At 33.4% G+C, this 13,503-nt stretch overlaps 1 protein-coding gene across 2 annotated transcripts; it reads right to left on the reverse strand.

The window, feature by feature from the left end:
* Positions 1-2,454: 2,454 nt before the first annotated feature.
* LOC129921510 (V-type proton ATPase catalytic subunit A-like) lies at positions 2,455-11,615 on the reverse strand. Of its 2 annotated transcripts, XM_056003369.1 has the most exons (5): positions 11,438-11,615; positions 10,961-11,387; positions 7,373-7,494; positions 5,622-7,297; positions 2,455-2,631 (listed from the first exon to the last, which is right to left on the reverse strand). In XM_056003369.1, the coding sequence occupies exons 3-5, from the start codon at positions 7,446-7,448 to the stop codon at positions 2,539-2,541; spliced, it is 1,845 nt and encodes a 614-aa protein (XP_055859344.1). In that variant the 5' UTR covers positions 7,449-7,494; positions 10,961-11,387; positions 11,438-11,615; the 3' UTR covers positions 2,455-2,538. The 2 variants fall into 2 exon arrangements, with proteins under 2 accessions (XP_055859344.1, XP_055859343.1); XM_056003368.1 differs by lacking the exon at positions 10,961-11,387.
* Between the last annotated feature and the right edge of the window lie 1,888 nt (positions 11,616-13,503).

A 13,503-nucleotide genomic window follows, 5' to 3' on the forward strand; every position in this document is an offset into this window, starting at 1 on the left:
TGGTGGTAGTCCACCACTCTACCCACTCGGCCATCCTAGTATATTTATTAATGAAATCAAAAACTTAATCAGTTCAAATAGCAAAAAAATGTCCGAGCTAAATTATTCAATGTCAAAACCAAAAAGTGTACGAGCTAGATTATTTAATATCAAAACCAAAAATCAAATACAAAACTTGGTAATTTCTGTAAGGCTTCTATAAATTCATTAAACAGGCTTATCCGAAAAACAAGTTTTTTTCGTTTAAGTTTCTTTAACAGTATTTAAACAACTTATTAGAAGTTTTTAAACAAGTCCGAACTTCTATAAGCAGTTAAATTCAGAAGCAAGCTCAATACAAGCTGTATAGAAAGTAGATCCTGCGAGATTTCAATTTATAGAAGCTGTTGTGCTAGTTGGGTAGTCATCTCTGTGTGTTCGAAGCAATTTCGAAGTCGATCAAAATGTAGAACATGCAATTTGATTTCACGTGAAATTAAAGCGTAATTTCAATTCACTTTCGATCGAAATGTGGCACATATGGGCAATTTTGTTATAAATAAATACAATTTTCTTCACAATAAACACAAATTAAAACATTATTTGTGTTTTGCACCTAATAATTCGAAAACTGGTCCAAAAAGAAGGGAAGATAGTGTATTGGTAATCATTCCCTTCACTATTTAACACGTTGACTGCCAACGAACAAAAAAAAAAGTATCCCTTGAGGGCCAACTTTTAATGTTTGTTTTAAACGTATCTCTCTGTGTCTTTAGTTTTAAGTAATAAGTGTTTTTGATGTGTTTTAAAAGTGTGACCACCGTAGGGTCACATGGCCCCTTATGTTAAGTGTTTGTGCTTAGAAGTGCCACGTGACCCACAGGTGGGTCATATCTTCTCTTCCTTTAAGGAATGTTCTGACTGTGACTCACCGGTGGTTCACATGGCCTCCTGGGAAACTTTTGCGTGACCCACCGGTGGGTCACATGCTTAGAGGATATAATATATGGAGTGCTTGTTCCTATACCTAACACATTGTAACGCCATATGCATGGATAGGGGTCGCTGCCTTCGTTTTTCAGTGCGAGTCCGGTTCCGCAGCTGTAAATAAACACGCTTGTTGATGACAGTCATCAAATGAAAATAAAATTTAGGCATGCACTCATCGAAAAACTTAAAGAAACTAGAGCCCTCTATAAAAGCTCACGGAACTAACAGCACAAGCACTCCATATATTATATCCTCTAAGGTCACATGGCAGTCAACGTGTTAAAAAATTTAGGGAGTGAAGATTTCACTCTAAAAATTCACTCCTTCAATTTTGAAATTCTTTTGGGACTGAATATAGGCAAGAAAAAGCAATTTTTGAACGCTGCCGATAGCTTTTTTGAATGGAAAAAATTCCAAACGCCGAAGTGAGACAGCCGTAACGATGATAGATAATGCGAAAAAAGTGGGTCCTGCAAATCTGTCTGTCTCTTTTAAAGGGGCGATGCACTTCAAACTTGTTAAGCAAAACGTTTCTTTGAAGCTTGCGAAATACGCATGTGTTCTTTAATAGAGATTTTCATGGGAAGTATTCTAAAAGTAATCGATGCAATTGCAATCTACTGGATTTTTCTTGCAATAAAATTGCAATTTTTTTTACAGACAGTAGCAATCACAAAAAGTTTATATTGCTTTAGTTTTCACATTCGGCCTTATCACGAATCCCATTCGTATCGGAAATTTGCTACATTCGTAATATTTGTGATTTTTTTTTTAGGAATCATAGAAAATGTCCAATACGAATGGAATTCGTGATAACGTCAAGAAACAACAACACTTGACTAGAAATATACTGGTAGAAAATAAATTTTGTTTTCTCCTGACTCCAACAAGAATTTAATTTATCGATGAAATCTTCTTAAATTCCGAAGGTCCTCCTGATTCAACAATTCAAATTATATATTTTTTGGTTTAACTATCATCAATATATATATATATTTTTTTTGGTAATAGATACATAGATATTATATTTTACAATAATACTTTACAACAACAAAAAAAAATTAAAATATTTTATTTATTTTTATTTCCAAGCATGTGTCGGCAACAACAACAACTAGAACAATTAATCTCAATTGAATGCATGTGTAAATTATTATTATTTAAACGTTTACAACGATATAATCTTAGATTTTGTTTTTTTGCTTTTTTTACATCTTTTTTTGTTACCATATTATTGTTTCGTCTTCATTCTTTTTGTATCGTCGTTGATGAGGATTCTTTATTCTTTTATTTTTTCCTTGTTTATTTTTTTTTTTTGTTTTTATTTTATATTATTGTAAAACACCTTAAAATTTACACATAAAATAGTTATTACATACAGTTGCAGTATTTTTATATATGGCTTTTTTGTCTAGGTAGAGGGATATTTTTAATGGGCTCGTTCATTCTTTGAATTAATGAACTATTCTTTGTGTTAGTGATAGATTTGTTGTTTTTTTTTTAATTAAAACTAAGTAACGATTAACGTAAACTGGGATGGTTAGAGAGCTACAGGGTGGGCTAGAGAGCTTAATCTTCCAAATTTCTGAAGGCTTGTTGAAGGTCCTCATGAAGTTGGTCAAAATCTGCTTTGATCTTAGCTTCGCCATCCTTAACTGGATCCTAAAATTATTAAAATAAAAAAAGGTCAGTTTTATAAAATTTAATATTTAAATATAAAAAAAAAAAAATCAATAAATAAAAACGAATAATTTTTACAACACGGTGCCAAAACAAGCTGAATCTAACAAAATTAAACCTAAATTTATAAAACTATTCAAAGTAACCATAAAAGTCCTTTTGATGTAGTTGCTATTTTCAGTGGAACAAGTACATATTTTCAGAAAATCCACTTCCCATGATGGGAGTGCATCGAAATATTTTGGCTGAAAAGGGTTTTTTTGAAGGGAAAAATAACGTTGTACAACAAATACCAAAACACCCTGTTAAAATAATGGTAGATTAAAAAATGGTTAAAATATTTCGACGGTCATTGGCATCATTTGGCTGAATTTAACGTTATTAAATATTAATGTTCAATGCTTTTTATTTTGAAAAAATTTTAATGTAACCTAAGAAATTGTAAATTTTTTTTAGAATTAATGGCAATTAGCCACATAAATTCCAACAAATATAAAAGACAATGTACAAATTTTTTGAAAGTTTTGAACATTGTATAAAATTAATTCTCAACGCGTCCATTAAAAATTTGAAATTTGGAGCTTATATCTAACTTAGTTAAGTAAGCTGTCCACTAAAACCTTTCAAAATACAAAATAACTTGGAGCTAAAAATGTATTTGAGCAGTAAAGCCCTCTTTCGACTGTCTGGAGAAGATGAAAATGGAGTGAATATTAGCCCTTTTTCATTGGAGGTGGTAGTCTACTAATAGTAGATGTTTTGGTTACTCAATACTCATGCTCTTCTTCCCGAGCAGATACGATTTGTATTAAATTCATTGAAAGTGCGTTCCATTGAAAATCGCTAGTAAACTACTAGTAGTACTTTGCCACCTCCCAAGGGAACAGGGCTATTGAGAACACAGCTGTTTAAAGAACTGCTTCCCGATCTAAGAGGCTTGTTGCTAGAGGCCGTGAATGTAAATAAGTGAGGAAGTAGTGAATTATTGTGGCTTATTTGTAATATTTTAATCAGTACAATTTATTCATCAAATAACTGAAAATCTTGATTCTCTTTAGTAAAAAATTAAGAATCGTTCGGTGAAAAAAAAACTTAAATATTGGAGTTTAGAATAGACTCTTATGAGACAGTTTACGTAAAAAACTATATACTTATTGTTTATGTTCAACTTAAATATATAAGTTTTGTTTCAGCAAACGGCTCTTAAATACCTTTGGGCGCATAAAAGACGTGTGTTTCTCGGTTAAAAATTAAGTATAAGTTTATTAAATTGCAACAAATGTAAAAAAAAGTAAATGAGGCTTGTATTTGTATTTGTATTTATTGTATAATGATGACAGCCGTACAAATGTTGGTATAAATGCAGATTACTTAATACAAGTCGTCTCTAACAGTTGTACCTCTGCTTTATTGTTCAGCCCAATTTTGAGTTCCATGGAACGATATTCCACACGAAAAAATTGCATTTTACTATTTCCCTATTGTGATTTCCGGTCGATAAGATGATCATGTTTCTAAAATTTCTCTTCAGAGTTCAGAGAAAAATGCATACCCTATTTAAGTGAAAGTGGAATATTTTTAAAAATTCGGGACCGACAATACTATTTCGAGTCCTGCACGGGCAATTTTCAAAATTAATTGAACACAAAGCGAGTCTTGAACTAAAAGGAGTCTGATGCTCTGGTTGGTAACCGTGAAATAGCTATAACTCTAGCCTGTGTCTCCCATGAACTCGATGGTAACATACACAGGTTGTTGTTGTTCATTCAAAACCTTCAAAATTATTTCCGTTTAAAATTTTTCCGCGTGAAATTCAAAATATGGCTGATATTTAGGCGCAATGCTCGATCAACAAATTGAACTCAAAACTTAACACAGACGAATTTGTTGGAAAGACGAGCACAGTCTTCTATACCTGTATTCTAATATAACAACAGTGTCTATAATAATCGTAAAGAAGGAAATGCAATAATTAATAAAATGAATGTTGGTAAAATAGTTCAAAATGTTTTAATTGTTTGTCCATGTAATAACAGTGGTACTATTGCTTCGAGCTTCTGGTATGTTTTCTAAGGGCGATGAAAAGCTACTTTGAAATTCACTCATATCATCTTAAACTGTGAGAAGTGAATGACATTAAAACAAGTCAGCTTATATATTTTTCAAACAGCAATCGACAAGGTTTTCCCTCACCTACCTAACATCATTTTTTAGACCGCCTCAATAAATTATGTCTAAGTTTTTTTTTTACAAAAATCTTTCAACCATTCACAGGTCACCTTAAATTATGATATTACAAAAGTCGCACACTAGCGGTAATTGAGTCACCGAGCTAAGTTACTCTCATTTCTACCAACTTCATCATTCTGAAAGTGCTTTAAATGATACAAATCTTTTAAGAGACATATTTGAAGAAAAATTAATAGAAATTTTTATTGATTAGTTAAGACCAACCAGCCAGTTAATTAAATACAAATCGAATTGACTCAAACATTGTTATTAACAACAGCAAGTAGCGCCATCAAACCCAATCACAAAATAGATTACCACCCGTTTTGATGCTAAAAATATTTCACTTTACAAATCAATTACCATTAAAATACAATCGATTTACTTGTTACTTAAACAATTTAATGCTAATTACATGAAAAATTAGCCAAATCCCCTAATGGAACACAAAATATATCAGAACTACACCAAAGATTAACCAACTGACACGCTTCTCATGAAATAAAAAAAAATAATAAAAAAAAAACAAAGAAACACGCTTGTTTGATTGTTTCTTTTGCATCACTAGCAACAAAACTCAAAAAACTAATAATAGAAATAGCAAAAAATAAAATAGAATAAAAAAAAATTGTTTGCGTCTGTCTCCCAAGTGTCTATCAATAGAATTAGACTAAACAAAATTCAAATCAAATAAAAAAAAAACAAAAATTAAAAAAAAAAGAAAATTGTAAAAACATCATTACCTTGAACTTCATAGAAGAGAGCTGGTACATGATATTGCCCATTGATTCCCTAATCAAATTCCACGTGATTTTGTTCTCTGATTGAGCTGTCGACTCAACTGAATGACGCGCCATATCATAGAAAGCAATCATATTCCTCAACATACCGACGGTTTTATAGAACGGGCAGAAACGATCATATGACGAATAGGAGTTCTGTTGCAGGAAATCATCCTTCAGCAACTTAGCTACTTCGAGTGTGATTTTATCGGTTTCGGCCAATGATGCCTTACCGACTAGCTGCACAATTTCTGAAAGATCTTCCTCTTCCTGCATGATTTCCTTAACTTTGGTTCGTAGGGGGACGAATTCGGGGAAGTTTTTATCGTAAAAGTCGTCTAAAGCTCGAGTGTATTTACTGTACGAAATGAGCCAGTTGATGGAGGGGAAATGTTTGCGCTGGGCCAACTTTTTGTCCAAACCCCAAAACACTTGGACAATACCAAGAGTAGCTGATGTGACGGGATCGGAGAAATCACCACCAGGAGGTGATACAGCTCCGACGATGGACACGGAACCCTCACGTTCTGGGTTACCCAAACACTTAACGCGACCGGCACGTTCGTAGAAGGAGGCCAAACGGGCACCCAAGTAAGCTGGGTAACCGGAATCGGCAGGCATTTCAGCGAGACGACCAGAGATTTCACGAAGAGCCTCAGCCCAACGGGAGGTTGAATCAGCCATCATGGAGACATTGTAACCCATGTCACGGAAGTACTCGGAAAGGGTGATTCCAGTGTAGATCGAAGCCTCACGAGCTGCCACAGGCATGTTGGATGTGTTGGCAACAAGAGCTGTACGCTTCATGATGGACTCAGTGACACCATCAATTTCAACAGACAACTCGGGGAAGTCACGAAGTACTTCAGACATTTCATTACCACGTTCTCCGCAACCGACATAAATGATGACATCAGAGTTGGAGTACTTAGACAAAGCCTGGGAAATGACAGTCTTGCCACAACCGAAAGCTCCGGGAATGGCAGTGGTACCGCCTTGAACACAAGGGAACAACGAATCCAAAACACGTTGACCAGTCAACAAGGGATGATTGGCGGGTAATTTCTCTGTGACTGGACGTGGCTGACGCACTGGCCAGACTTGCAACATAGTGTGCTTGCTAATTTCCCCATCGAATTCTGTTTCCAAAACTACATCCTCAACTGTGTAGTTGCCAGCTGGGGCGATATAACGTACTGTTCCCCTGGCACGTGGTGGAACAATCATTTTGTGCTTGACTAGCGAGTTCTCGTGCACCATACCGTACAAATCTCCTCCTGTGATATGTGCTCCAACTTTAACGTTGAGGGGATTAAAGTCCCATGTGTGGGTGCGTGACAATGATGGCACATTTACACCTTTGGGGATGTAGATGGAGGAGGTGAGTTCATTAATGTCCTTCAATGGTCGCTGGATACCGTCAAAAATACTGCTCATAATACCAGGACCCAATTCAACAGACAATGGCTTGCCTGTACGCAATACAGGATCTCCGACAGTGACACCAGATGTTTCTTCGTATACTTGAATGGTGGCCATGTCACCTTCAAGACGAATAATCTCTCCTACGAGTTCATAGTAGCCGACACGCACCAACTCGTACATAGCCGATCCGGACATACATTCTGCTGTAACGACTGTTTTAGAAGAAAAACAAGTTTAGAAAACCAGATCGTAGTCCGATGAGGGGATATTGCAAACAAACAACTCACCTGGACCAGACACAGCATAGACACGTCCATATTCGCTCTCACTCTGCTCGTCGTCGAATCTCTTCAGGTTAGACATGATTTATGGGAGTTTGTTTGTTTTTTTCACCTTTGGACTTTTTTATCTGCAAAAGTAAAAACAAATTATGTATTAAGGAACAACTTTCAAGATAATAAAAAACATTCTATTTAAAATTGAGAACGTCTTCCTTAAACATTTTTTAACGAATATGTATTGTTATCGGTGGCGATATTTTGTACTTGGGTATCCTAGAGAAAAACCATGGCTTCCTAAAGTAACTCTATGTTGAGTAACTCATGGGGTAATTTTCTGGTTTTCGCTTCCATCTCAAATTATAGCGGATTTTAGTTTTTAGGCTTTGTTTGCATAAAACAGCTTCATTTTTGTCAAATTTCTACTGATTTTAAAAACTTTCCCATATTTCAACAAAATTTCCCTGAAGTTTCACGATAAGGACTAATAGCCATTTAAACTTGTACCACAATTTTTTGTTTGTTTATGTAACGGTTTTTCTTGTTTTTTTGTTTGTTTGTTTGTTTTTTTAGTGTTTTTTCTACTTTTTTACTTTGAAATCATTTAATTTAAAAAAATGTGTTATTGAGAAGCAAGTTTTTCTTCTGATTATGAAAGATTTTTTTATTCTCTTAAATTTGCTTAGCATTTATGATGGTAAAATAATCAAAAAAATTACTACATAGAAAAACCTTTACACCCTGTGAAAAAAAATTAAAAAGGTACCAGCCATTATAGATTAAGTAAAAGAAATAATGTCGCCTGGACTTGGTGATATATGTAGTTTGTAAAAGCACTTTACAAACACGGAGAACTTTACATTATTGTTTGGTGCATTTTCTTTGTGGCCTCAAAGGCATATTTACAGCACCAAACATAGGAATAGGAACCATGTTAAGTTAAAATGTTATTTAATGAGAGTAATATTTGGAAATACTAAAGTCATAAAGCGGTAGATATGGAGGCACTTTGGGGACCGTATATCGCAAACAGCATTGCTATGAAATTTTGTACCGCTACCGTGCTCATTTCCGATGTTTCAGCTTCTTGACGGTAAAAAAATAAAAATAAATCAAAATGCATTCATCTTTTTTCACAATTATCTCATTAATGCCTAGTACACTTTTGCATGCGTTCGAACCATTTGTTGACAATTTTTTTCCATTGCGCTGAAGACACTTCCAAAACATAGTTTTTAAATGTTTCGACCAATACGGTTTATTATTGCTTTCCTTCCAGCTTATACGAATATTTTTTAATTGTCCATGAATTTATAATTTGAGGATTTTTTTGCACCAATTCATACGAGCCTATTTTGAGCGATTGTCAATTTATTGATTATACATAAATTTGGCGTTTCTTCCTGGTGAAGGTCACTTTTATCAGGTGCCTTACGATAAGTCAACTGATGAGTTCAAATGAGCTCCAACGCTACGAAACGATTTTTGTATGGACTAAAAGCCTAAAAGAGTTATATTAAATCAATAATTTATCAAGTCCATTTAATAATTGTCTTCTACTTGGCTGGATTATTTAGTATTAAATAGAATTTGTATTTTAAAACCAATCTTCATCGATTGTCATATTATCTAGGATGCAACGTGAACAAAGTTTTTTCAACACCAAATTTTCATGCAATATTTTAATAACGCTGGTGTTACTTTAGTTAAGTAGTACCATCAATCTCCTTTGCAAAATTTATCAGCAAGCGAATCACGATGACGATTTAACTTGTACAACAGACTTTTACGGAGGCTAAGTATGGCACTTCATCGTTTTGAATTTTATTCATGTACTTTTGTGTTGACAATTCACATAGGAACTCGTAACAAATCATCGCTCAAAAATGTTCAAGGGATAAATACATTTTTTGTTTTTCCAAGACAATTTTTTTCTGTTACCTGAGAACTCTACCGTTACTAAGGCTTTAAACGGCTACCAACTTTTTTGTAATGTCAAGTTTAGGAGTATGGCAAACGAAAGGTATGCAACAGTTTCTGTGCGCCTTTGAAGAACCTTTTTCTTTTACTAACAAACATATTTAAATATTTGAAAGTAAAAATAAAATATCAGTTAACCGCTGTAGTTGAGTCAATAATGCCGTTAAATAGGCAAAATTTCGAAGACCTCAGGAAATATTTTGTGTAAGTCTAAAAAAAAAAACATGGTATGACACGGGAGCCGAAATGCCTAATTATGCTTCCAAGAAATCGACAAAACAGTAAAAACAAAATAACAACAATTTACAATAACGGATGTTACGTTTTTAAAAAATTAATAAGTCACTCTCATAAAAAAAATGGGGTAACAAGTGACATCTATTGGCAGCAATATTTTATTTTGTAAGATGATTCCATTTAATTGCAATTTATTTTAACGGTAAGATAACGTTTTATATGGACTTATACCACTTTCAAATATAACGACTCAAATGGCTGTTTTATTTAAACATTTTTAAATCGATTGTAAATGAAAAGTAGGTAACTACTTCTGTTTTAGCGTAGCTTGGCAAATAGTAAAAATGAACGGATTATCATTTAGATACTGTTAATATTCTTCTAATTCAAATACTTTGGTCAATGTTATCTAACTCCCAGCAAAGGTACTGGTACTGATTATCATAGTACATTAATTCGATATTTCTTATAAATTCGATATTCTTAAAATTTCAAATCCAAATTTTTGTATTACTTAATCTCCTTCTAAGAGAGAAGATAAGAAGAAAAATCCTTTTTGAAAGGTCAACAGTTCAAAGGCAGTAACTCCTCCTCTCTCCTTCAACATAATTAGTGTGGTGAATAACTCATGTGAAAATAGTTTCTTCTCCATTATGCTATGAATTGACTAGGATTTTATAAATAGAAAATGACTTGCCTAGTTTTCTGTGTTTTCCAGTTTTTATTTTAATTATTTAAATCTTTTTAGAAACCTTTCTATTCATTCCCAAGGACGAACACCTTTATTCCAAACCACACTTTAACTTTATTACCTCATAGTGAATTTGGCACTGTCGTCCTTTATTCTCAGAGAGTATCGTAGTGGATTCAGGTGTAATTCTTTTTTGTTTTTGTGGACATAACCTCCCTCAAGTAGATTTTGTATTTGTCTACTGAAGATGCATGTTTTTTGCGTAATTTTTTTTTGCATCATTTTCCTCACTTGCGATCACATCATCCTGGGCTCTCTTGCTTTTTTCTTAATTGTCAAGAAAGTCGCAAAATTAAGGTAAATACCTATACAAGCAAAAATGAGATTATTTATCTCGAGGTACCTAATTTTAATTAATTAGCCCAAGTATAGAATAAGAAAAATATGATTTAAAGTAAAATTAGATAAATAGAGCAGCTAGCCCACATAAGGCAGGGGCCTTTTACAAATGCAAAAGTAAAGTAAAGATACTTTTCTGTGATAAAAGTGAAACGACCTCACTAAATTGATTTAACCCAGAAGTCAACGTCGGTCGTCGTCGTAGGTAGTCTTTGTCGTTGTATAGTTGTCATAGTTTTTTTTCTTGTCATCTTTCGTGACATGCCCAAATGTTCATTCGAAAATCTTACCCAATTTCTATAGAATTATATTCTCTTAATTTCAATGAGGATTCTTTAATCCTTTATCTTGTTTTATTAACAAGAAAAATTACACTTTTTTTTATTCGTCGTCACTTTGACACTTTCTTAACGATTTGGTCTTTTTAGTTTAGTGACTATCTAAAGATTATTGCTGGGGATTTGAATTCGTCGATTTTGTGTGGCGACATGAATGAAAAAAATTCTCCACTTGCAAAAATTATATTTTCTCACGGCCGACGTAGAAAACGACGACGTCTTCGGAGCAGACTCTTGTTCATGCGCAAAATTTGTATACACGGATGTTCACCGTGCTAAAAAGAGTTTATCGATTTATTTTTTGTTCGTTCTTTTCCTTATACTTTTTTTCTTTTTCTTTTTTTTTTTGAACTTTTTCGAGATGATTTAACGAATTGACCTAGCGAATTGAGGTGAAATTAAATTGTTTATTTTAATTATTAAACTTACTTTATAGTAACCAATAAATAATGTGTAATGGAAATTGATTTATTTATTTCTGCCTGCGATCGATGATGGTCCTGCGGGGGGAACCTTTTCACGAGAAGAGATTCAATTTTTCTATTCTTGTCGCTTGTCGTCGCAAAAATTGTACTCGGTCCAATCAAACTGACAGCAAATGGTTATGGGAAAAAGCACCACAAGGAAAGCAGCTAGAGCGAACGAGTGGGAACTGGGAATTAAATTTGAGTTGGAGTTGCGCTGTTTGTTTGAGTGGTTTTTGTTTTGAGAAAGAGATGGGTAGGCTATTTCTAAAATGTCAAGTGTATATTTTTAAACAGGGTGGTCTAGGTTTTAAATGATTTCCAAATCAAATTGTAAAAAAGCCTAGTATGCAGCTGAAGTGAAACGAAAAATTTTAAAGTCTCCAAAGACAACAGCGAACATGTTAACGACAAAAAAAAACCATCGGGTACTATAGCAAAATAAAAATTATAAAAATAGAAATAAAAAATTCAAAAACAATACAAATTGTTTTGAAGTTTGTTTTTTGGTGGTGTGCAGTTATAAAAGTAGTGCTAATAACATGAAAAATTTCATGAAAATTTGAAGAAAATGTTATTATTTTCAGATTGCTTCACGAAATAACTTATTTTGAAATAAATTTTTATCACAATTTAATATTTGAAGAAAAGTTGCAGTTGTTGTGTGAAGTGGCAGTTGAAGTGTTGGATTTGAAAAAAATGGATTCATGTGAGAAACTTGTCCCACAAAATTATTTTGCTCTCTTCCAAAATGAGCATTGAGATTTTTTCTTGGTGGGACGCGCCTACTGAATCTGAATTCGAATGGTATGGAATGGAACCATTTTTTTTCTACGACAAAATATTTGTGCCGGAGTCTGAAACAGTTTTATTTATTTAAAATGAAAGCTATTTACATATTAAGCCTAGTACGCAGCTGAAGCGGAACGAAATTTTCCATACAAAATTTCGTTAACGAAATTTTGAACGAAAAATTTCGTTTTGCCTTTTGTTTTTCAAGCCTTTACCACATGTGCGCTGCACATCCATTGACAGTTCTCGTACGAAAATATGTAAAAAGTTAATGCATTTTTATTCATTTCTTTTATGCAACTCCGCAAGAGTAAGTTTTTCTGTGCCTTGTTCGCAAGGCAATTTACACTTTTTTTTTCGTGTACACAGAAAAACTGACTCTTGCGGAGTTGGGCCTTATGTTTTTGAGTTCAAAGCCTAGTACGCTGCTGAAGCGAAACGAAATTTTCCATACAAAATTTCGTCAACAAAATCTTGAACGAAAAACTTTGTTTTGCTTTTCGTTTTTCAGTACGCAGCTCTAACGAAAAATTGGAGAGTTATAACTCACACTTTACTGTCCTGTGCATTTTTCTTGACTCCAAGAGCAGTGTTGACGGTTTTTTCACTTCTAACTCATTTATCTCTTGCTTTACAAATTAATTTCTGTTGATTTTTCTTGATTTTAAATTAATTTTGAATTTTTTTATTTTGACTTTGACAGAATACTCGATTATATTTTTTTGTTAGCATTTTCGTTGTCGACTTTGGAGACTTGAAAATTTTTTGTTTCGCATCAGCAGCGTACTAGACTTAAACTACTAATAAGTAGAGGTTCTAGTGCATTTACTCTTGATCTACTCATGCGTGGTCATGAAAGTGTGTTCCATTAAATATCACCAGTAAAGTACTAGTGTACTACAACCTCCAACGGCTACCGTAAACAAAGCGTAGTGTTAAAAATTTTTTATAAGTCTCCAAAATTTACAGCGAACATGTAAGTGAAAAAATACTTTCGAGTATTATGCCAAAGTTATAATAATAAAAAAAAAAAAAACAAATAAAAAGAAATGAGAAAAAACATAAGTAACATAAAATAAGTTTTGAAACAAAAAAAAAAAATCGTTCAAGATTTCATTGTGCTATTTTTATATGGAAAACGGTTTGATCTGCATGCAGAAAAGTATAACTGGAGGGACATTTATATATATATCTGAAACCCGTACACATGAACGAGAAGCAAAATGCTGACTAACATTT

Source organism: Episyrphus balteatus, chromosome 1 (genome assembly GCF_945859705.1).
Source record: "Episyrphus balteatus chromosome 1, idEpiBalt1.1, whole genome shotgun sequence".
Lineage (NCBI taxonomy): Eukaryota > Metazoa > Arthropoda > Insecta > Diptera > Syrphidae > Episyrphus > Episyrphus balteatus.

What these genes read in the sequence shown, in the direction of transcription:
- LOC129921510 (XM_056003368.1), bottom strand. Translation starts at nt 7,448, where the DNA reads ATGTCTAACCTGAAGAGATTCGACGACGAGCAGAGTGAGAGCGAATAT. An exon ending in CTATGCTGTGTCTGGTCCAG is followed by an intron (nt 7,298 to 7,372) that starts GTGAGTTGTTTG and finishes CTTCTAAAACAG; the next exon opens with TCGTTACAGCAGAATGTATG. An exon ending in TCTCTTCTATGAAGTTCAAG is followed by an intron (nt 2,632 to 5,621) that starts GTAATGATGTTT and finishes TAATAATTTTAG; the next exon opens with GATCCAGTTAAGGATGGCGA.